The sequence below is a fragment of the Zerene cesonia genome, chromosome 1, assembly GCF_012273895.1.
Source record: "Zerene cesonia ecotype Mississippi chromosome 1, Zerene_cesonia_1.1, whole genome shotgun sequence".
NCBI lineage: Eukaryota > Metazoa > Arthropoda > Insecta > Lepidoptera > Pieridae > Zerene > Zerene cesonia.
The window spans coordinates 4,466,694-4,490,424 of record NC_052102.1 but is presented as its reverse complement, the minus strand read 5'-3'; the positions used below and the strand labels follow the sequence as shown (position 1 = coordinate 4,490,424).

Genomic DNA, 23,731 nt, shown 5'->3' with positions numbered 1-23,731 from the left:
TTAAAATCCGTTGAAAAGTTTTTAATTTCTAAATGTATAATACTCGCGTGAAACCAAACACAAGAAAATACTATGGATAAATTTTATCAAATTGATTAGTATTTTAACTGACCGAAACCCAGTTACTTTACATTGATTATCAGGATAAATAATCGGATAATCGGAACTGTATAATTTTTGTTATCAACACGAGTAAACGATTTTTATAATAGATGTAAGTTATATTTTAAAGCAGTTTTTCATATGAATGCGTTACCTATTTCCCTACAACTAGTTTTAACTAGGAAAATAAGCGTTCTAAGCGCGAAAACTAAATCGAAAAAACTGATTTTAATGGTTACATGTGGTTATATGTACATAGTAAACATTATTGAGTTATTAAATTAACGTATCAAATAATTGTAAGTATATTTTGCGAATGTTTGTAGATTTACTATCTACATAAATATTAATATGCTCTGCATTCGCAGAGGTAGTGCCTAATGTTCATGGGTGTACCAGTACGCATGACATAAATAATTTTTTTTTTAAATAATAATGTATAAAATTTAAAAAGTATAAATTTCAATTGGTGATAATTTCAAAATTTTTTATTTTCAATCTTTTTACATTTAACAAAAGTTGTATTGATTGGTCCAACTTACGATAAATTTTAAAGGTTAAGTTTGAGTGGGTTATATTTTCAGTTCAATTTCAAATATCATCACTATGATTTCATCATCAAATATTTTAATCCTTTTTCTTGTTTCAGATTTGAAACATCGAGGAGCAATAGTGATGTAACCAAGTTACAAACAAGCTACCCCAGGATAAAAATATAATTATTAATTGGGAGGTCATATCATGTCATTTATTGTAAGTCGATAGGTGCATTCATAATTTGTTAATTTATTTTGGTCTTACTGCTGACATGATATTTATTGATACTTCATTTCTTATACCATTTTTTTTCTCCGTTATTATTATTTATTTCGTTAAACTTTGTAAAAACTGTATTATTACAAACTTTTCCTTGTTTTTTTTCCTTTTTTTTTTGTAGGCATGTATGATTGGTAATTCAGACAAAGCTAATGCACCTAGCGCTGTATTCTTGATATAATTATTATATATGCCTCACCATAATCTTTCCATATTAATCTACAATATGTAAAATGAATATCAAAGCATTTTCCTATTTGGTATTATAGATACAGACAGTGGCTGTGGTATCTTTACTTATGTGACACGAAAGTGAGATTGTATGAAAGTCGACGTATGTTATTATAGGCATGCACACGTGCAAGGGATTGTGAATTTTATAAATTATTTTAATTTTTTGTAAGGAGAACAAAAGGAGATGTATGATCGGTAGTATACGTGGTGATGTATGTAAATGAATATCAAAGATATTTTGTAAACATGGGCGCGAATTAACTAAACAATGGTTGGTGTTGATCCCCTTAACGCGGTAGAGGTCTAAGGACGCCATATTGGTGCTAACTGCTTTTTATTCGTCACGATTGAAAATCCAGACAAATTTAATATTTTAATGATTTCTATTGAAACTGGAACATTTTTCTATATTTTATAAACAAACTCAAAATTGTAGACAAGGTGCAATTAGTACTATTTGTTACCTTAATGGTAAATAAACATTTAAAAATAAATTAGTATATAGAAATTTACTTTACGATTTATAATGGAAACATTTTTCAATCATTAGTTGCGTTTCGATTTTCCTTTGTGGTGAATAAAAAGATGCATTGCCTTCGGATCTCAAGGTTACATTCTTGTACATATGTAATTAAAGGCTCTTTTCCATTTACTTTAATTATAGTAAAATGCAGTTCCATCCGTTGTTAAAATATGAAACGCGATAAGCAGTTGTACCCTTTGTGCGTAAATTATGATAATTTGGAATCTCAGATTGCTGGCAATTTTATCCAATTATCAAACACAAGTATCAATAAACTGCTTTTTTATTTGACGGTAAAGTAAAATGTAAAATTATTAATGAATAAGGACTATATTGTCTTTTTACAACTGCCAGCACAATAATATTTATTACATGTTCTCTAGAAGGACAGTGCCTTTTTGTGTATAATGTTTTATCGGATTTACAACTATTTTATCGGCGTCAATGTAAAACATTACGCGCTAGTTTCCTACAATAGTAAAACACAATGAACGATGTTTAAATTGGCAATAACTTATAATTTCGAAAGTCTAAAAGAGCTTTATTAATTTAAACATTATGTGACAATTTAATAAATGTATTTCTAGAGTGTCTGCTAGTCTGTGAGCATCACTGATAGGGATGGTGATTGCGCGATTTATGCAAGAAATGTGTGATGTCACTAAAAGGCATTTGGCAACACCGGTCTGGGGTGTTTCTTCAGAGTTGCCTTGTGTTACCGTTTTGGTTGTTTCTAAGTTTAACATTTTATACAGTGTTAACCAGTCCGATGTTGTTATGATGTCCAAATTGTGTTACGACTGTTTTGAATATAGATGTACATATTTGATCTGTAATTTTTTTACGATTCTTCAGTGTCATATGTGTACTTATATTGAGGATGATAGGAGTATGTATGAGGACTAGTGCCATGCCATGAAAGGTTCTTAATTAGAATCATAGGCATTCGAGTCTTTAAATACCACCCACTTTTCTAACGCGAATTAAATACTGAAATTATTTTGTTACATCTTTTATTTCTCTTATTGTTTGCAACTATTATCCTGTAAAATGTTCTACTCTAATTAAATCAATTTTAAAGTTAATTGTGTTTTATTGTCACACCTACCCTAAAAACAAAAAAAGCTTGTCCAATACTCAAGTCTCAAATTAAAATATTTTCTTTTATCATTTTACCAAAAGCAATGATAAAGTATAATGTAATGGAATATAAAAGTATTTAGCAAGTTACTCGTTAAAACAACCGTGCATAGCTATCAGCATAATATTCTGAAAGTTGCTCACATATTCGTGAGTTGTGCAGTACAGTTGTCCGAAAACCCGAATTTAAATAGCGAGTTCACTTGCATTTGTGTATTCGCTATTCGCAAGAATGCGTCAAAGTACAATAGCAAGATAAATCAATAACACAGTGCCAAACGTCATTAACATGTAACACATTAATTTTTATCTTAACATGCGTGAAGCTTGACAATAATAGCATCTGATTAAAATCTGAATTTTAAATGGAATAATATTAAAATGGTACGTATATATCTAGTAACATTTTAACAAAATTATGTCCATTATATCCTGATATTCCATTTTTCAGTGTTTATGGATGGTAATGATAAAGCTACATATATAGCTAGGTCTACATTGTGATTGATAACAAGTATCATTGCAGCAGTTTACCTCACATACGGTGCAACTGCCAGCATTATTAGCTACGCGGTTCGGCGTAGTTCTACTAAGTAGCTTACAACTATCGTCTCAGAATATATATTTAATTGTGCAAACGTACTATCGTGTACGTTCTATCTAATAATAATCTACAATAACTGTCACCAATGCTTTCCCGGCGAAAACTTGTTACATCTCCCTAAATTGAAAACGTTTTGAAGGAATTATAGAGATAACTATGAGAGGAGCAGATCTAAAATTATGAATCTCGTAAATTAAAATGGAATTGCGAGATTATCGTGTTAGCATGTATGTTAAAAGTTCAACCACGCCATTCATTGGCAATGTAAGTATCTGATCGAACGTGTAAGATATTCGAGTTTTGTCGTTTCTATTGTGCTAACAATAGAAACGACAAAACTCGAATACAGCAATTGTTCATAATTTTATTACTATTTCAGCGTTTACTAAATTCTTAGGGATTTACATGTTTACCTACTTATTTATTTAACATTTAAGTTTTTAAAATTATATAAAATAAAAACAAAATATTGTTAATCATTATGTGAAGAAAGAAAAGTGTTAAGAAAATACCAAAAAAAAAACTGATTCAATAGCAGTCTTTGCTTTGCTGCCTGAGAATTGAGAACTTTGTAGTTTCGTTGTATTATTTTTTTTTTCGCTGCTCGGTGGTAATCTATTCTTAATAACCCTTTAAAATATACTTTGAGTGTGGGAGTAGAGTACGCTTTGGAACGAATTGGGTCAGCTCGCACCGAGGAAGGTAACACACCCCTTAAAAGAGCGGCGTGAAATAGAAGCACGCAACTGTGTTTTCTTTGATGAGTGGGGGAGCCGCAGGCCTGTATCCTTTTCTTCACCTTTTCCAGTCTATTTCTTTAATTCAGTCGTCAATTCTTTCCTTATCCCTCTATAAATAGAAAATTAAGCATTAGAGTTAAATGGATTAAATTAGTTTACGTCACTAAATTATTTATTACGTTAAGCATTGAGTATTTCATGTTTAAACAAATAAACCTAGCCGAAACTAAGAAATAAATTTCTCTATTGCTCAATTTATGAAGCCATGACATCAGAGATGCTGTGATAGCTACAATCTTTTTGATCTGTGCTCTGCTAATGTTTATGATTTTTACATTTTTACATGTGGTTCTCACTTGACAACTGTCATTTTAATCTTCTCTTCCATCCTCGCCACACACAACCGGTCACATAAACTTGCTTGAAACTTAGGTGATTAATATTAAGTTACAATTTTTATTATATTCTTAATTATAATTCTTTCGTTTAATTTGTATAATAAATCGCTTTCTTTTCTTAGTTTTCTGTAAACACATCACACAATGAAGCCACCATACAAAATTGGTAAGTTTGTTTTTACTTTTTAATTAAGGCATTAAATATAAAAATAATATATTACAAATTTTCAACGGCATAAATTGCCGTCAAGCTATAGTCATTATAAGAAATATAAAAATAAATATTTCCATTTGGAAGGACGTAGTGGTTGTATAGGTTAAATGAAACTCGATGTTCCCTAAATATACCACTATCATAGAACGTCTTGTGCATATTTTATGATTTTATTCTACTGTTAATTAGTCTTGTGCATACATTAGTTAAGTACTTACGTATCTATTATAGGTATATCGCGATTTAGAAGAAATACAATTAATGAGTATCAATGTCTGTTATCTATTTATAACAATTTCCCATACTGATTATGATACCTTGTGGATTATTGATCTTATCGTCATTATATTTGATTGACAGAATTAAACATTATCAATCAAAACAAAAATGTGATAACAAATGTAATAATATTATAGTCTGTTTTTATTACACATTTTATAACTGATTGCATCATGTTTCTTCACAGCGGACGAGAAATTAGCAGAATTAGGCCGTAATGAAATTATGCTGGCCGAAAAAGAAATGCCGGGGTTAATGGCTTGCCGTCGTAAATACGCACCTGGAAAAATTTTGAAGGGTGCCAGAATAGCTGGCAGTCTTCATATGACTGTACAAACAGCAGTGCTTATAGAAACTCTCATTGAATTGGGAGCTGAAGTAAGTAAAGCAAATATTAGAAGCATCTAACAGATAAGATTTCAAGGAATTTGATATCAATATAATATATATCACACATTATCTGTATGTCAGTTATGCTTCATATCTTTGACTAGGATTTAGTAGAAATTTTACCTGTGAATCAGATGAATATGTATTTCATCATACCTACCAATGTGATTATACAGGAGTCCTGTATGTATCCTATTGATATTAATTGGCCATTTTTAAAACTTTCTGATGGAGCCACTGAGCTTTAAAACACAAATATATAATATGTTGGTATATTCATACAATATATTTTTTGATTTTAAAAAATAGATAATCTAGGTAGAAGATGTTCAATAGTTTAATAACTCGCTATAAATATTAAATTTTTAAGTAACTTAAGCTGCACATTGACCCAAGAAAATAAGCTAAAGTTGTTTTTATTTTAAAAGAATAGAGTATTTATTTTTCTAAGATATAAATGTTATGATAATCCATGTGACCTTGTTTATCTCATGTTACATCAGTATAATCCTCACCCTTGACCTATTATGAAATTTATTTAAAAAGTAATCAGCCCTAACTTTACTTAAATAAATTGCATTAAGAGTGAATGAATTAATGAAAATTTTATCAAAAACCAGGTCCAGTGGTCTAGCAGCAACATATACAGTACACAAGATGAAGCTGCTGCTGCTTTAGTCGCGAGAGGTATTCCTATTTATGCTTGGAAAGGAGAAACAGAAGAAGAGTACATCTGGTGTATTGAGCAGACTCTCATTTTCGCAGATGGGAAGGTATGTGTAGATATTATGTTGTGCAATATTATATACAATGTTATATTTTTTTTGTATAAGTTAAACAAGTTTCAACATTTTTGTTTGATTTTTTATATTGACTTTATTCATTATTGAACTATTTAAAATCCAATACAAAAAAGAAGAGATAAACACATTTGCAACACATTGAAAGAACATTTATTTTTGCAGCCTTTGAATATGATTCTCGATGATGGCGGCGATCTGACAAACTTGGTACACACAAAATACCCGCACCTATTAGAAGGTGTCAAAGGCATTAGTGAAGAAACTACAACAGGGGTTCACAACTTGTACAAAATGTTCCGTGAAGGTCTATTGAAAGTCCCAGCTATAAATGTTAATGATTCCGTTACTAAAAGTAAATTTGACAATTTATATGGATGTAGAGAGTCACTGCTTGATGGCATTAAAAGAGCCACAGACATTATGATAGCTGGAAAAGTTTGTGTTGTGGCAGGGTATGGAGATGTGGGTAAAGGATGTGCACAAGCATTCAAGGGCTTTGGAGGCAGAGTTGTTGTGACTGAAATCGACCCCATAAATGCCCTTCAAGCGGCTATGGAAGGTTTTCAAGTAACAACTATGGATGAGGCTTCAGAAATTGGTCAAATATTTGTGACCACTACAGGAAATATTGACATAATTACAAAGGATCATTTCTTAAAAATGAAAGATGATGTTATTGTGTGTAACATTGGCCACTTTGACTGTGAAATTGATGTGGCTTGGTTAGAGAAAAATGCTAAGAAAGTCAATATTAAACAACATGTTGATCGCTATGAGCTTGATAATGGTAATCATATAATTGTGCTAGCCTCTGGAAGACTTGTTAACTTGGGTTGTGCCACAGGCCATTCATCTTTTGTCATGTCTAATTCATTTACAAATCAAGTTTTGGCCCAAATTGAGTTATGGACAAAACACAATTTATACCCTATTGGTGTACACACATTACCAAAGAAGTTAGATGAGGAGGTAGCAGCCCTTCATCTTGACCATCTTGGAGTTAAACTTACAAAGTTGAGTTCTAAACAAGCCAAGTACATTGGTGTACCAGTTGAAGGTCCTTACAAACCAGACCACTACAGATATTAAATGTTTTAATAATGCACTTTCAGATATTATGAACACATGTATAGGAAATAATAATGTGCAGTGTTTTAAACAAAATTAACTTTCATAATGGTGTGATGGTCAAAATTAAACAATGTTTTCTTCATGTGTATTATGGTTTTTATTTTAAAGAATTTAATTAAAAATTCTATTTATAAATCTATTTAACACTAGTTATTAAACTAATTCAAAAAAGCACTTATACAAAGAGAAATGAGTGTTGGAAGTGATATTTTTATATAAATTTCACAAAACAAAAACAAATTGTAATCTTTTTATGATGGGGCTGAGGCAGACATATTCTGAACCTTATTGTTTATATCATTGTTTTTTAACCTTTTTCACGATATAACCCTATTAGTCACAAAATATTTTGCTATTGACATGTTTACATAGTGTAACTTTTATTTTTTTTTTGTAACTTTCGTTTTACTAAAGTCAGATTTTCAGGAAAGTATTGAGATATTGAAAGATTCCAATACTCATCTATCTCATTTCCAAACAACAAAACCATGACATAATATATTGTTTATCATTGTAGTATCTTAATTTATTCTCAAGACAACATATAGATAATTACTTAAATATTTATTTACCTTCGTAGACATGTGATTATGTAAGTTATAAAACAATAGTTTTGCTAAAAAAATACTAGATATAGAAATTTGTAACAATTCCACTATCCAAAACAACATATTATCTTCTTTGATCCTATCAGATAGTCTCTTACCTAGAATTAGAAGCAAAATTTAAGATGCATAAAAGCGTTGTAATTCAGCATCATTAGGTTTCAAAATACATTGATCTTTTAAATTAACAACCCAACCTGGTTCAAGACCATAAAAAATTTGTCTTGGATCCTTTCTTTCAACTAACATTTCATACTGTGGGTCGTTCTCCAACTGCTTTACTTCATATCCATACTTCTGGGCTAATCTTAACCTTTCTTGTGATACTCTTTCTGGATCAGCTAAATATCCTCGAGTTTCTGCACTTGTGTAAAATTCTATAGCATCTGGTGGTGGAATCATTCTCCTTGGGATAGCTTGTCCACTTTCAAAAAACTTTTTAGGGTTTTTCAACAGAAATAGGCTGTGTGGATCATAATAAGCAGTTGTTATAACACCTCCATTTTTTTCAATAGCTGCTATGACTTGTTCACTTGCCCACTGAACTTCAATGTTTACTTTGGCTGCAAAAATATCAGCACCCTCATCTGTTAGATTGACTCCGAAATGTTTCTGGTCCGGAAAGAAATTGTACTGTCCAGATTTAACAAGCATTGCCAAATCTATAGGTTTAGTTATATCCAAGCAGTCTCTATCTATTAATTTTTGAACATCTAGTAGTGATAATGGTGGGTATTGTCTGCGAAGACTGCAAAAACATTGTAATTGTATGTAATTTCAAATTAATTTTATCCTTTTTCATTATATAAATAATTTAATTACTTACTGATGTCCTCTGTAGTAGTGTTCTTGTGGCATTCTTAAATAAAAAGGATTATTTCCAGTTTCATATCCCAACCTCATATAATTTTGTCGTTGACCAGAACCTTTATTTCCCGCACCATGTTTATCTCCACCATGTTGCCCTCGTCCTCGTTTAGACTAAGAAAATAAGGGTATTTTGAATAAAATATTATTTTTATTCATAAATTATTATACTATAACCTCTAAGAACATACATCTTTTTTACTTCCAGGATTATCACGTATATTGCCTAATGATACCCTTGGCAATGATCTCAGCATTGCTAATGACTTTTCTGTTATTTGTCTAGAACCCATGGTTACTCAATTTTTATTATTCATTAATTATACAATTTGATATAAAATGGGCAGCCGATATTTATACTTGCTGTCAACTTGCGAACCGAATCAAACGTCAACACTTGACACCTGTCAGCTTTGCTCTACTTAATCTGTAGTATAGAGTACTATAAGTATATCTACTCAAATAACAAACACTGTAGTGAAGTCCCGTGTCCCCTAGTGGGGTATGGGGCAGATGATGTACATCTGTTTCACTGATCGATTTTCTTTACGGACAAGTAGGTGATCAGCCTTCTGTGTCCTGCCAGACCGAGAAATTTTTTTTTTGTGCGTCCCCACCGGGAATTGAACCCAGGACCCCTCGGTTCTACGCTCACGCGTTAACCACTGTACCAAGGAGGCGGTCATCAACAAACACTGAGTAGGTAAATATATATAGATTATATCTCTGGTAACGTACTCAAAGAACAAAAACCTTATATTAATAATTAGTCGTTGCACTAAAAAATGTTTGTTTTGATAAATTTAAATCTATATCTATGTAGTTAGGATTATAGTTTTCTTGTCTGATATTATTAAGGAATATGCATGTAATTTGAATAAGTATCACATTTTTTTATAAACATCATTACGTCTTAATCAAGCTCATCATTTCATCAGGTAAAAATAAATAGAAAATTTTATACAATAGTAGCGGTCCGCCCCGGCTTCGTCCGTGGTAAATATATAGCCTATAATAGCTATAAAAGCCTAGCCATAAAACTGAAATAATTTTTCAAATCGGACCAGGTTCCTGAGATTAGCGCGTTCAAACAAACTCTTCAGCTTTATAATATTAATATGGATTATAGATTCACAAACTTGAAACATATTTAAAATTTTGTTTCTTAAATTTTAGTGTTAGCAAGTCCAAGCTTTCAACTTTCAAGTACTACTTAAATCATTGTCATTTAATATTTTATATAATGTGAAGTTCCGTGTCCCCCCTACTGGGGTATGGGGCAGATGATATACATCCGTTTCACTGATCGATTTTCTTTATGGACAAGTAGGTGATTACTAGCTGCGCCCCGCGGTTTCACCCGCGCAGGTCCCGTAGGAATATCGGGATAAAAAGATCCCTATGTTATTTCAGTTGTCCAGCTGTCTACGTACCAAATTTCATTTCAGTTGTATTTGCGTGAAAAAGCAACAAACACACACACATCCTAACAAACTTTCGCATTTATAATATTAGTAGGAAGTAGGATATAAGGATTGTAGAATTTACAGAAATATTGATTTTACATGTAAATTATCAAGAAGATCGATCGTATTTGATTTTTTAATGATTGAAAACAATGAAAGCCTTTTATTTCATGTACATTTTCTTTATGTTTACAACATCAATAATGTTACATTAACAATTTCTTGACTTCACTAGGCGATCTACGCACTATTATTTGTGGGTCCACATAACCATTATTTTGATCATTGATTGCATCATATAATTGATCATAAATTGCAAAAATAACCTCAAATGCTCTCTTTTTGACCAAGGATTTATGTGTATGACTAAGCAACAAGTTCAATTGAGGTAGAATATACACATCTGGAGTTACTAAAAACATATCAAATTTATTCAGAAAAACCTTCAGTGAAGCTGTATCCATGCCAGGTATAGCTGAGAGAGGTCCGCTTATTTTTTCCTGTAAGATTGTGTAAATAGGCCCCATATTTAAATTAGCTACAAGAAAACTAGCTTGCTCAGACGTTAATGTATCAATTTGTGCTTCTGATTGAGCTTGCAATCTTTCATTGTATTCATCCAGAATAGTATACAGAGACAATGTGCATTGAATGTGATAAATACAGTTCAATGTATATACAGACATGTCTGTAGAGCTTAGATGACAAGCTGTTTCATTTATAGCATGCAAAAGTGGGTCTAAAATATGGTTTATTATGACTTTCTTATCTGAATTGTTTAAATTATTAGATATATTCATTAAACTTCTCAAGAACCCAACCAAATCTGTTACAACAACAGAAGGATTCAAATCTAAAGGCGGTGCTTTAACTCCATGACTTAATTCTTTTTGCACTTTACTATCTAGAGTCATGAGGAAATTCTCTTCGCTTTTCCTCAAGAGTTCATCAAAAGTATCAATCAAATGACCTTTAGCAAAAATGTTTTGTATTGTATGCTTGTAAAATGTGATCAGGTTACTTATAGACCATAGCATTAATGGATCTTTATCTGGTTTTAATATAAGTTCAGCTCTAACCTTAAGCAGAGGGCATAATGAATCCATTATCCTTATAAGCCCATCAATAATTTTTTCATCTTTATCTGGCATTGTACAAAATTTAAATAATGTTGTCAAATATTCTTTTTCTATTGGTATGACTTGGTAAACCCACGCCAAAATATCACCAATATATCTCTTGGGATCATTGGCATAAAATTCAATTGGATGTGAACCATTTTCACCCCCTTTGGTCAGCACATCAATAAATAACTGCACAACAACTCCCTTCCTTGCATTACAATATTCATCAATTATGTTGGCAAATAAAACTTGTCTATTTTCAAATTTTGCTAAAGCCTTCGGAATTAAGGCATTACCAGGAGAATCAACAACAAGGCATGCTCCAATAGTCCAATGATATAATCTCTCAATAGCTGCTTCTTGTTGGAGTCCAATCAATTCTAAAATATCAAATGCTGGGGTTTGATACCAACACTGAACAAGCATCTTACAATTCTCTTGCAATTTCTCAATTTGGGACAGTGAATTAAAGAAGTTTAGTGACATAGTTGAAGTACTGTATAGATGCTGATTAAGTTCAGGTGATATTTGAAAATTATTAACAAAGGCATTAACCCAAGTAAGCTTTTTATTTGTTTTCTTCCTTTCTTCATTGAGTTTAGTTGTTTGGGCTATAATATGATGTGTTTTTGTCTTAGACTCATTTAATCTATTTGACATATCTTTAACAGCTACATCTAAGGTTCTTAGTGATTCCAACAAAATGTTAAGTTTGTCTTTTACCTTACTATATTCTGTCAAAATAGCTTTATTTACGAGCAAGTCCTTTTTCTCAATTTCATTGATCAAAGTTCTTCTCATATAGGCAGAATCTGAGGAACATAGTCCAGAAATAGTATGTAAAGCTTCGCTATTATCGGCTATTACGTGGCTATCAAATATTTTATTGATTCTCATTCTTATAGGATTATTATACACGTTCTCCATTATTGCCTAATTGAATAGTGTTTAAAAAAATAATTAAAATTGAAATTTTTTTCAGAAATAATCTGTAATACAATAATAATTAATAACACATAAAAGTAGTACCAATGCAAGTAGTTAACAAATCATTTAAATCATGTTTATCAATATCAGAGACAGTTACGAATCACGAAAACTTTTACGTATTGTAAAATGCCAATGTCCAGTTGACATTTTTTATTGACATTTATTTAATTCGTTCATGGTGAAGGCGACTTACTATGAATAGGGAATATGCGTGTAATTCCAATAAGAGTCACATTTTTTTAAACCTAATTTCTTCTAAATAAAGGTCCTGTAAGGAAGAAGAAATTAATTTTTAAAAATAACAAAAAAATGTATGGTAAATTAAAATTTATGAAAACGCGACATAAGCGTATATGAACTATGATGTCATAACCGGTCATAGTTTAGCACGTACCAAAGAGTATGAGATAGATGACGGTAGCGTCAGTGCTATCAGTGTAGACGTTTTATATCAAAATTTAACGATTAATCAATGTATACAGAACAAATTTCTAAAGAAAATACTCCATTTAACTTATTTCTTCTTTTTTGGAAATTAGGAGACATAATAAAAAAAACAATGTTATAAAAAACAGTTACATTTGACGAAGAGTATACATATGATTTGATATTATGTTTAAAAAAAACTTATTGTAATAATTGTTTGATTGTTTGATATAGACGCAAAATTATTTAGAAAAACTCTAGGAACAATAGCATATTTTTTTCTTTTTTCCAGCAACTACTAACTCGTGTTATATGTAATACTAGCTGCGACCCGTGGTTTCATCCGTGTAAGTCCGTATCCTGTATGAATATCAGGATAAAAAGTGCCTACGTGTTAATCCTATTAAATACCCAATTTCATTCCAATCGGTCCCGTAGTTTTTGCGTGAAAGAGCAACAAACATACACACATCCTTACAAACTTTCGCATTTATAATATTAGTAGGATTGAACTTTCTATCTAAGTATTACCATAAAATACTTATTAAACGGCTCTTTTATTGTTTTACAATTAAAGACGGTTAGTTCATGACGATTTAATAACGAAAATGGATACCGTCATGAACTGTGACGTCACATCAAGCCCGCCAAAATGAAAAGCGTTTAAATTGTCTATTTTAGAGGGGCTTTTTAGAAGAATTTTTTCAATTACTTCTAATAAGATTTCGGTACCCAATTTTTTTTCTTAGCATAAAGCATTGTAAACTCTCAGTTAAAAAAATAAAAAAATATTCATGCGTATTCCCTATTACAGATTTTATAGATTTTTACTTTTGCGAAATAATAGTAACGATCGTACCATTTATAGAATATAGCATTGTATTTGCTATGCGGAGGCCTATTTCCTTCTCTTAGCCCTTCCCAGTCCATTCCTTCTCTCCATTCATCAATCCTTTCCTCATCCCTTGTCCCTTAAAAGCGGTCAGTGCATTCTCAGAGGTCTAAGCCTCTGCGAATGTTTATGGGCGGTGGTGAACGTTTAGCATCAGGCGAACCACAAGCTCAGTTGCCCGCTATGACATAAAAAAAAAACAAAAAGGAAATTGCATTTTGCAACGCTAATTATCACGTTATTTGACTGTTGTGCATTCACTACATGCAGACGAATACACAACCCACAACCTAGAATAGTATTATATTATCTGTGCCATATGAGTTAGACATTTTTGCAATTTGCATTCAAGTCGTAAGACATGAGTGATTTGGGTTACATATTCTTGAATAATTACTGGTAGTTGTACAATGTACGAATTGTTGCACATAAGTGGGGTTATAGTAATTTATTTAATTTCGTGGTTAAAAATTACAACTAATAATGATTTAGGTACCAAATGGCTGCCAACACTATCTTCTGAATATCAGCCTATCTGAATTGGAACCGGAACTTACAAGCAGATAGTAGGTACAGAATAACTAATTTAAAGTTTTTCTGTTACGTGTGTTTGAATATTAGTCTGCGCCCTGCGGAGTGCAGAGTGTAAATTGTGACAGTGACGTTTCGGATAATAATTTTGAACCTACGATCCACGTCGTTGTTGACAGTTGTAACTTGTAAGATTCTTACTTCTTAGTAATTTAATGGTTAGAGAAATGAATTTTATTGTAACTTATGCAGTTGAATAAAAGTTTTAAATTTCAAATATAAATTCACAAAATATTTAATTATATACTAAGAGAAGTAATTTCCGTAGGACAAAAATATATAATAACTTTCATGCTTACTAAAAAAATATCGAGTGTTGTTAATAGGTGTATGAAATATTCTTTTCACAAAATATTTTTAACCAAAATGGCAAAAAGCTCTTTTGAGTATGTGAAAAATTTTGAACAAGATGATGCGTTATTACCAAATACTTGGATTGTGGTTAGACTGGATGGTAAATGTTTTCATAAGTTTTCAGACGATCATAATTTTGAAAAACCTAATGATATTAGAGCATTGCGATTAATGAACTACGCCGCATTTAGCGTATTGAAAGATTTCAATGAAATTTGCATAGCATTTGGACAGAGTGATGAGTATTCATTTATATTGAAAAAAAATAGTACACTTTATAAAAGGCGTGCAGCAAAATTATTAACGACTATAAACAGCAAGTTTTCATCGTCATATGTTTTTTACTGGGCTAAATTTTTTGGTAAAGAACCTATGCAATACCCTCCAGCATTTGATGGCCGCATTGTTTTATATCCATCTAATGAAAATCTAATTGATTATTTGAAGTGGAGACAAGCCGATGTACATATTAATAATTTATATAATACTACATTTTGGACATTAATACTAAGAGGTCAACTAAATCCAGTTGAGGCCGAAAAGAGACTGTGTGGAACTGTTTCAGCTGATAAAAATGAAATACTATTCAAAGAATTCAACATAAATTATAACAATGAACCAGAGATTTTCAAAAGAGGAACAATACTGTTGAGGCAAATTGTCAGTGAAGATACATCTGATAAATCAGTAGCAGCTGTTGTTGATATTCATGATGATATGTTAAAAGCAAAGTTTTGGCAGAGGCACTGTGATTTATTGGAACCTAGGTCCAAAAAATTACTGTCATATGATGGTCCAATAACTGATATGATAAGAGAACAGATTCAGATTAAAGAAAATACAATATAATTTTGAAAATAAAAACATATATGTATACAGTATTATATATTTTTATTGAGTCACAAACTAATTCAATTAAACATTCTATAATTTAATATTAATATATATCAATAATAATACCTTTTTCAACTGAAAAATAGACAACAAAAGAAAAAGAGGTGTCTTGCAACCCTATAATTAATGTTTTTAAATATTTAATTGGTATATGTATATAATAAATACCTATTAAATATTTGAAATTAAAAATTTGCTGATCAGAATTAAAAATAAATATTATTCCCTTTAAGGTCATCATATTATCTAAACTTTATGCTGAATATGGATAAATTAAATCATCCTTGATTTATTTAGAAATAATTCTATTAACAGATTTTAAGCTGTACACTTTAAATTTTATTTGTCTTATTTGAAGAAGAAATACTTGATTCTTGGCAGAAAATTTTGGAATGGTTATACAAAGCAATTAAAAGCTATATTCAAGCTAATAAATATCTGGGATACTAATCCTTTTACTATATATAATTGCCAAGCATTTAGTGATAATAATGGTTGTAACATCACAACTACATAACAACAGTGGCAATCACAATAATTCAATAACATTAATTTGATAAATAGATTGATAATAATTCATATTACAAGTATGTACAGAGACAGAAATATTTCAAGTATTTTAATCAATAGCCAATTTAGAATATGGGAATGTAGTTATCGATTTTAGCCCGGTGTTTTTGTGCAACACATTCACTGATCCATACAATGTTCCTGCACTCCTGTTCCTTCAACTTTAAGTAAGAGTAAAATACTCCAAAGTGAAATTGTTGTAAAAAGGCCATAACATTCAAGCTCACCTAAAATAAAAAAGTCAATTAGAGATCTGATCAATAAAGTTACCTAAAAGGTAACTTTAGTAAGGGCCCAATAATTCAATAGGTGTTTAAAATATCTTGATTGTACTCACTTCATGCTCAAAGAATTTATCTTCAAGAGTTTTGTCGCCAACATTACTTCCTGCGCCTTCAAATAGTGCTGAATATTCAGCATAATACTCAGCAACTGCTTTCACTTGCTCATAATCATCAGCACGGGCCAGAGCTGCCAATCCATCAGGATTAAGCTTACCGCAGCGCGGATATAGCTTAGCACGATCATCCTTGGATAGTTCAGTGCCAAATGAATTGATAGTTATGATGATAGCACGACGGTCAGCTTCAAACTAAAAACATTATTATAAGTCATTAATTTCCTATTTCCATACTTTTCATTTCTATATGCATAGTTACTGAGTATGCAGTTACTTACGGCTAAAATCTCACACATAACATCAGCAGTAGTTCCTCCAATCTGCTTGCAGAAATCATAAAAGGCTTCTAAATATGCCTTGTATAGAGTATTACGGATGATTTCAATGTTCATTTCATCCAAATCCTGTTCACTGATGCAGTCCACAAAGAATGGTGCAAGTGGAGTGTCCACCAACACAGCATTGTACAGCTCAGCTGGTGTGGCAGCTACATGAATAGCTTCCATTTGTTCAAATGATCCAAGTGGATGACACTTTGGAATTAGCTCAGAGATTGGTCTCTGATGCAAAGTTCCAGTAATCAACAAAATAATGTTGTCGATCATGTAGCTGTAGGTGATGAAATCTAAGAATGTTGACATTGGTTCAACTGAATGATTGCGGAGATGTTGGAACTCAATAACGAGTTTTTCACGTAGTTTATCATCAATAGTGGATACGGCGAGAGGGCTAGGTTCATTAGCCAAGAAGGTTCCATAATCAGTCCCTTGAAGGTGGAGTTTCAAATCTGCAAAGACAAAATATTTCTCAACAAAAACAATAATTGAACTCTATACTCTTCTAAATGAAGTCGAAGAATTAATTATTAATTTGTGTTTGAAATATATAATTACATACCTTCCAGGGTCTCGCATTGCACCAAGTTAAGATAATCTGATTGCTTTAATATACCACATTTGAAACCACGGCACAAGCCCTCTAAATATCCTGCATCGATGTTGAAAATGCACCCCTTCATTATGTTATCACCTCTCGCCGTATGAATTAAATTCAAGTCTCAAATACTACAATCTAAAGATTGAGGGAGGAAACTACAATGATACAATAAGTACCCAAACCATCGATTGATCATATGATAAATCCATAGACAATAGATGCCAGACAGCAGATTTGCTAAAATTTCGTCTTTGAAATTATGTCCAAATTAATAAAATCGCAATATTTAATTTATTAAGGAATTTGGTTACTAATGGTAAGCAAATTGAAATATTTAGTTTGATTGTTTACACAAATTTAGTACCCCAGCGATGGATTTCTTAAATCAGAATGACCTTACTCGAAAGGTCTACATTAGTTCTTTATGGGCCCGCAATCATTTATGTCGCCTACAGTGTTTATTAAATAATTTTTTTAAATTTCCAAAAAAAAGAAAATTAAATCTGACATCTCATTTAAACGTACCAAACATGACCTTAATAACCGATTAAGATCATTTTTATTTCAAAAATTCAATGGGGTTACTTAATTTCATGTTGATATCACATTATCTGTGTCCATGGTACAACTATGGTATGGAGGGTAATCTATGGTATATTCATAGACGATACATAAATTACTATAATCTATGGTACATAACTATTTAATATTTAGAAACTGCAATATTCAATAATCTATTAAACATAAACAACATTGTTCTGTCTGTAGTGTTCCCAACTTAGAGGTTTTCCCCCCAAATTTAGGGGGTATATTAGTGGAATGGGATTTTTTAGGGGTTTTATATGTTAAGGGGTATTTTTAGGGTTTTTCTGAATATATAATATTCTGAATATAATAGAACTATCCAATGCAATAATCAATTAAATTTATTTTTCACATTAATTCGTAATGGTGGATCTTGCATAACATTCACTCCATCTTCTAAAATGTTAAGTTTATTCAACGTAAATTGATTTTAAAAATTCTGACTCTTCAGAGGAATCTGACATAATTTTTAATGTATTAGTTAATTTATAAATAAAAAGCATTAACAAATATTACTTATTATATAATTTTGATTGAATATTATTTTTTAGGGGGATTTTCAAATAATTGACGCAGTTTTAGGGGGTTTTGACTTAGAGTTAGGGTTAAATATTTCTGAGAGTTGGTAACTCTGTCTGTCTGTCATTCAGATCTGTTTTTATTTTCGATTACAAGCAGCAAGCAGTGTAATTTTGAGAACTTTGAATTTTGATTATTTTATTTTAGTTATTGTGTAGTATAGTTGAACACAATATTATTAATTGAAGTATAAAGGGTTTTCTATTTGTTAGAATAGTCATAAATTAAAATGCTAAAGATAAATTTATTTATGTCATCGTTATTTCCTAAAAATAATATTCCAAGTACGTTTCTTCATAAACTACACTAATACTGTAGTAATATAGTATAGTTTAACATATATTATAATACGTATCAATTCAAACACAATTTTTTTTATTTCTTTGTAGGAATAATGAACAACTTTTCATTAGCTAAATATTCACAAAACCCACCTTCTGACACCGAGGAAAATGTGACAAAAGCAGAATCTAAAAGGTTGGCAGAATTTCGAAAAAAGTTAAGAGAGACTACACCTATAAAAGATTTGGGAGAGCAAGCTGATTTTTCTCCACCTAAAGAAGATGCTTTGCCTGCTTGGCCTAATGACACAAATCCTCATACTGGAGAGATTGGTGGCCCAAGAGGCCCAGAGCCAACTAGATTTGGCGACTGGGAGCGGAAGGGAAGAGTATCAGACTTTTAAAAATTTCATAGAATTATAAAGCTTAGTAATAGTAGATAAATTGTTATATTGTTTTGTTAATACTGAGTTTCAAGGTTGAAGAATAAAGATACATTTTTCAAGAGATGCAGCATTATATACTTTAGGATGGTAAAAAGAAAATTAAATGAGTTTTATTCTTCTAAATGATTTTTATTGTTTATTGGCAGATTTTCCAATAGTTTTTGGCATTTTCTTGTTTGTTGAATCTTCTAATTCTCTAGCTTTATAGTAATGAGGTGCCACTTCTAAGAGCCATTTACTTTCAATTTCTGTTACTTGTCTCATGAATTCTTTAGATGTAAATACTAATTCGTGATATATGACCCATCTGGGCAGTTCTTCAAATAAGGCACTATTTGGATGGATCATTACAGTCTGAAAAAACAAACCAAAATAAAATTGATGATTAATAAGTTGCACTGTTACATCTGTGGGCAAAAGCATGTATTTAGCTTTTGAGTTATTCTGGTACAAAAGCTACATTACTGCCGAATATCATCAAAATCTGATCAGCTGTTTTAGCTTGCAAGTGTAACAAACACACATTCCTACAAACTTTTGCATTTGTCATATTAGTAGGAAGTGGATTTAAATTCAACATAATTTTAAAAATATACAACAAACTATTTACTTACTTGGTTATGTTTAACAGTTTTATAGTGGCCACCTTTGGAAAATTTTGCTATATGATAAAAGTATCCTGCAGTGATGGCCTTACGAATATTAGAATCCTCTGCTAGACTAGATACCATTTCTATTTCAACTCGATCCATTAATCCAGCAAGTTGGTCTCGCACATCCCGTGCACGTTTCATTGACCTATACTGAACAAAATTTTCATAGCACCATTGTACTGAATATTCTGATTCAACCCATTGGTTATACACATTCATGAGTGTTAAATGGTCTCCACTTGTATGGAAAAAAATTTTTCTAGCTGTATCAGCATGGATAATTTTATCTTTTGGCCTATAAAACACTGAGCTATTTACTGAAAGCATTGCTGCTATAGTTACAATCTCTTCTGAACATTTGTACCTGAAATGAAAAAAGTAATATGGTATCAAGCTTTGTTCTATGTGAAGTTTTATTTAGTTATTTACAACATAATGAAAAAGTACAAAATACGTTTTACTCACTTTTCACTAGCTAGAAGCATTTTAGCAAGCATTGGATCTGTTGGAAACTCAGCCATTCTTCTTCCTGCTTTAGTTAACTCTCCATGATGATTTAAGGCACCAAGAGCATAAAGTTGTTCTAAAGCTAACACTAAGGTTTCATGTGGAGGAGGGTCTAGGAAGTCAAAATGTATTAAGTCATTGATTCCCAATGCTTTCAATGTAAGCACTGCATTTCCTAAATTTATTCTTTGTATTTCTGGTACAGTGTTATCTTCTAGTTCATACTTATAAGCCCAAGCAGTATACAGTCTGAAACATTTCCCTGGAGCAACTCTGCCTGCTCTGCCAGCTCTTTGATTAGCCGAAGCTTTAGAAATAGGTACAACCATTAAACTCTCCATACCAGTTTTTGAATTAAAATTATTTTGCTTCGCAAATCCAGGGTCAATAACATAAATAATATTGTCGATTGTTAGTGATGTCTCTGCTATGTTAGTAGCAAGTACAACTTTTCGTGCACCTTCAGGAGTTGGTTCAAATATCTTTGCTTGCATATCACTCGGTAGATTTGCATAAACAGGTAGAATTACAAGTTCTTTTAACTTTTTGCCTAACCTTTTTGTTCTCTCTTGCAACATCTCTACACATGTCTCAATTTCCTCTTGTCCAGTAAGGAATACTAAAATATCTCCTAATGGTTGTGTTGCATGTATTTGCAAAACTGAGACTACACTAGCATCAATATAATCTGCTTCAGGTGCTTTTGTATAATAGATATCAACAGGGAATCTTCTTCCTGGAATTCTAAATATAGGTGCTTCATCAAAAAAGGATGAAAATTTCTCAGCATCTAATGTAGCACTAGATATAAGAAGCTTTAAATCAAGTCTAAATCGTGTTATATCCTTGACCAAACCAAATAAAATATCTGTATGGAGGGTACGTTCATGCGCTTCATCAATAATCATAACACTGTAGGATGCAAGATCAGGTTCAGACAAAAATTCTCTATGTAATGTACCATCTGTCATGTATTTGATGACAGTTCTGTCTGAAGTACAATCTTCAAAACGTATACTATAACCTACTTCATTTCCCAGTTTCACATTCATCTCCTGGGCCACTCTAGCAGCAACTGACATAGCAGCAACTCTTCTTGGCTGTGTGCAACCAATCTTTTTACCTTCTTTGGTAAAGCCAGCTTCATGAAGGTATTGAGGGATTTGGGTGGTTTTGCCAGATCCTGTTTCACCTTCAACAATTAAGATTTGATAATTCCTTATTGCTTCTATAAGAGAATCTCTAAAAGGATAAACTGGAAGTGATTTCTTTGTTTCCTCAATAGTCATTCTCATTTTTTGGAACTCGGAAACTTCTTTTTCTTCTTTCTTTTCTTTGTTACCTTCAAGTTGAAGTGCTTGTATAAAGTCAATTTGTTCATCGAGAAGTAGTTCATATTCATCTTGAGCTTTTGCATCTTTTGCACCAAATTTAAAGAAAGCAGATTTAATTTGTTCTTGCTCCCACTTTCTTTGCTCTGAATGAGGCAACTTTTCATTTTCATCTACTTCAATGTATTCCCCTAGAATAAAATATGTATATTAATGTCAAGACTACAGATTAAATTTGTTTTGTATATGGATAAAGAACTAACTTTAACTATTTTTACTGTATAAATAAATTATGAGACTAAGCCTTACCAGACTCACTTTTTAAAGAAAATAAAACATTACCTTTTTCCCCTTTACCAAGGTCTTGTGGCATATGATACCTTTGTATGTTTTCAAGCTCTCTTGCCTTCTCATGTTCCTTAGCTAATTTCAATATTGTTTTCTTGTGCTCTCTATCTTTCTTTTCTCTCTCTGTTAGTCTAAATAAACAATTTTAATTAATGCTGGGGCAAATATATTTATAAAGATCATATATTGTTACAAAAGAAAAACTACGCCAACTTACACGCTTTCATCGAAGAGGTACTCATCATCAGCAATATCATCTTCAAGCTCAACCACTTTATCATCTTTTCTTTTTTGTAAATATTTTCTCCGCGATTGAATACGAAGTTTTGGTAATATTTTGTCTCTGTCTTCTGCTTCTAATTTGAGCCGCTTTGCTGCTTCCTCATACGACCTCTTACTGGTAACTTCAGTTACTTTCTTGACCTTTTCTTCATCACGTTTTCTTAACCTTTTGGTAAATTCATCTCGTTCTTTTAAGTCTTTAAGACGACTTTCTTCGACACTATCAGAATCAGATGACGAATGATGTCTTTTACCACGCTTATCCATTGTATTATACTTAAATTATAATATTCATTCAACATAAAATTATCACTAAAACTGAATAACTCAACCTGTGCAGAATGTATTTTTTATGAATGAAAGTAGACGTCTTTTAATAATATTAAAACTTAAAAAAAAATGCTCTTGTGAGAAATACAATTAATGAAAGTTATCTAAGATATTTACACTTTGCAATAATACTATTTTTTATTGATGCGATGACAACACAATCCACAATTTAAATAAATAATAAATATACCAATATGCTATTTACATTTTGACGTTTGTCAATGTCATTGCTGAATGCTGAAGATAATAAATAGGGCCTCGTTAAGTTATGTATTTTAAGCTTTGTTTATTGATAAAGTTTTTTCTAAAACAAAACGTGACCAAACTTGCTATAGACGTAATATATAAACAGATAAACTGCGAATAACTAAATTAACGCTACCGACAAGAGTAAAAAATCGGCTAGTGTACGGAAGAAACATGCACACAATACAGTGCTTGCGCCTGTACACAGCCCTGTTTGCGATCAGGTACAGCGGACGTCTGTTGGACAACGGAAACTGAGAATTCAAGAATTTTAGTATTTGAGGAAAAATTATATAATGAAAATGTCTCGACGCATCTCCACTTTATGACCCGCCGATAATATCTTGTTTTTTACTGTGTTCTTAATGTGCTAAAAATTAATCTAAAACCATGACAATGATTACTAAAGAATCGAGTTACAAGTGGCGGATTTGAAAACGAGAGACTGCTGGGCGGTAAGTACAAGTGAAGGTTTACGGGGCGTAACTACCCGCATTTCCTTCTAAAGCAGCGCGTCTGAACACAGTGCGATTTTTGTTCTTAAGAATTCGACATAGCCCAGGGCTCTTTATTCGGCCCCCCCATCGGTTCCAAGCCTTGTCGTGGCGGGGGGGCTCAGTAGCTCAGATTGCACTCTGGCACTCTGAGTGAAGC

At 31.7% G+C, this 23,731-nt stretch overlaps 8 protein-coding genes across 8 annotated transcripts in view; 4 read left to right on the top strand and 4 right to left on the bottom strand.

The window, feature by feature from the left end:
• The window catches only part of LOC119837653 (importin subunit beta-1), a 9,461-nt gene extending 6,701 nt beyond the window's left edge, over window positions 1–2,760 (top strand). The window contains exon 10 of the mRNA XM_038363475.1: window positions 752–2,760. Coding sequence (XP_038219403.1) covers window position 752 — 1 coding nt within the window. The 3' untranslated portion in view covers window positions 753–2,760. The remainder of the gene's footprint in view (window positions 1–751) is intronic.
• A 1,694-nt stretch (window positions 2,761–4,454) lies between these two features.
• Window positions 4,455–7,462, top strand: LOC119839634 (adenosylhomocysteinase). Its single transcript, XM_038366068.1, has 5 exons — window positions 4,455–4,591; window positions 4,680–4,723; window positions 5,238–5,428; window positions 6,061–6,213; window positions 6,406–7,462. Exons 2-5 carry the CDS (start codon window positions 4,702–4,704, stop codon window positions 7,330–7,332), a joined length of 1,293 nt encoding a protein of 430 aa, XP_038221996.1. The 5' UTR covers window positions 4,455–4,591; window positions 4,680–4,701; the 3' UTR covers window positions 7,333–7,462.
• Window positions 7,463–7,519: 57 nt separating this feature from the next.
• LOC119839718 (39S ribosomal protein L15, mitochondrial) lies at window positions 7,520–9,250 on the bottom strand. Its single transcript, XM_038366190.1, has 3 exons — window positions 9,038–9,250; window positions 8,806–8,960; window positions 7,520–8,727 (listed from the first exon to the last, which is right to left on the bottom strand). Exons 1-3 carry the CDS (start codon window positions 9,137–9,139, stop codon window positions 8,100–8,102), a joined length of 885 nt encoding a protein of 294 aa, XP_038222118.1. The 5' UTR covers window positions 9,140–9,250; the 3' UTR covers window positions 7,520–8,099.
• A 1,228-nt stretch (window positions 9,251–10,478) lies between these two features.
• On the bottom strand, window positions 10,479–12,538 carry LOC119830160 (conserved oligomeric Golgi complex subunit 6). Its single transcript, XM_038353067.1, has one exon. The coding sequence runs from the start codon at window positions 12,361–12,363 to the stop codon at window positions 10,519–10,521; it is 1,845 nt and encodes a 614-aa protein (XP_038208995.1). The 5' UTR covers window positions 12,364–12,538; the 3' UTR covers window positions 10,479–10,518.
• A 1,578-nt stretch (window positions 12,539–14,116) lies between these two features.
• On the top strand, window positions 14,117–15,570 carry LOC119831185 (probable tRNA(His) guanylyltransferase). The gene has a single exon (XM_038354474.1). It carries the CDS (start codon window positions 14,627–14,629, stop codon window positions 15,536–15,538), a length of 912 nt encoding a protein of 303 aa, XP_038210402.1. The 5' UTR covers window positions 14,117–14,626; the 3' UTR covers window positions 15,539–15,570.
• Window positions 15,571–16,177: 607 nt separating this feature from the next.
• Window positions 16,178–17,704, bottom strand: LOC119831175 (V-type proton ATPase subunit d). Its single transcript, XM_038354462.1, has 4 exons — window positions 17,451–17,704; window positions 16,832–17,340; window positions 16,491–16,745; window positions 16,178–16,380 (listed from the first exon to the last, which is right to left on the bottom strand). The coding sequence occupies exons 1-4, from the start codon at window positions 17,569–17,571 to the stop codon at window positions 16,219–16,221; spliced, it is 1,047 nt and encodes a 348-aa protein (XP_038210390.1). The 5' UTR covers window positions 17,572–17,704; the 3' UTR covers window positions 16,178–16,218.
• A 996-nt stretch (window positions 17,705–18,700) lies between these two features.
• LOC119831195 (succinate dehydrogenase assembly factor 4, mitochondrial-like) lies at window positions 18,701–19,503 on the top strand. Its single transcript, XM_038354486.1, has 2 exons — window positions 18,701–18,937; window positions 19,043–19,503. Exons 1-2 carry the CDS (start codon window positions 18,883–18,885, stop codon window positions 19,336–19,338), a joined length of 351 nt encoding a protein of 116 aa, XP_038210414.1. The 5' UTR covers window positions 18,701–18,882; the 3' UTR covers window positions 19,339–19,503.
• LOC119831170 (probable pre-mRNA-splicing factor ATP-dependent RNA helicase mog-4) lies at window positions 19,414–23,016 on the bottom strand. The gene is made up of 5 exons (XM_038354450.1): window positions 22,437–23,016; window positions 22,214–22,350; window positions 20,499–22,062; window positions 19,995–20,397; window positions 19,414–19,734 (listed from the first exon to the last, which is right to left on the bottom strand). The coding sequence occupies exons 1-5, from the start codon at window positions 22,766–22,768 to the stop codon at window positions 19,510–19,512; spliced, it is 2,661 nt and encodes an 886-aa protein (XP_038210378.1). The 5' UTR covers window positions 22,769–23,016; the 3' UTR covers window positions 19,414–19,509.
• Window positions 23,017–23,731: the final 715 nt, after the last annotated feature.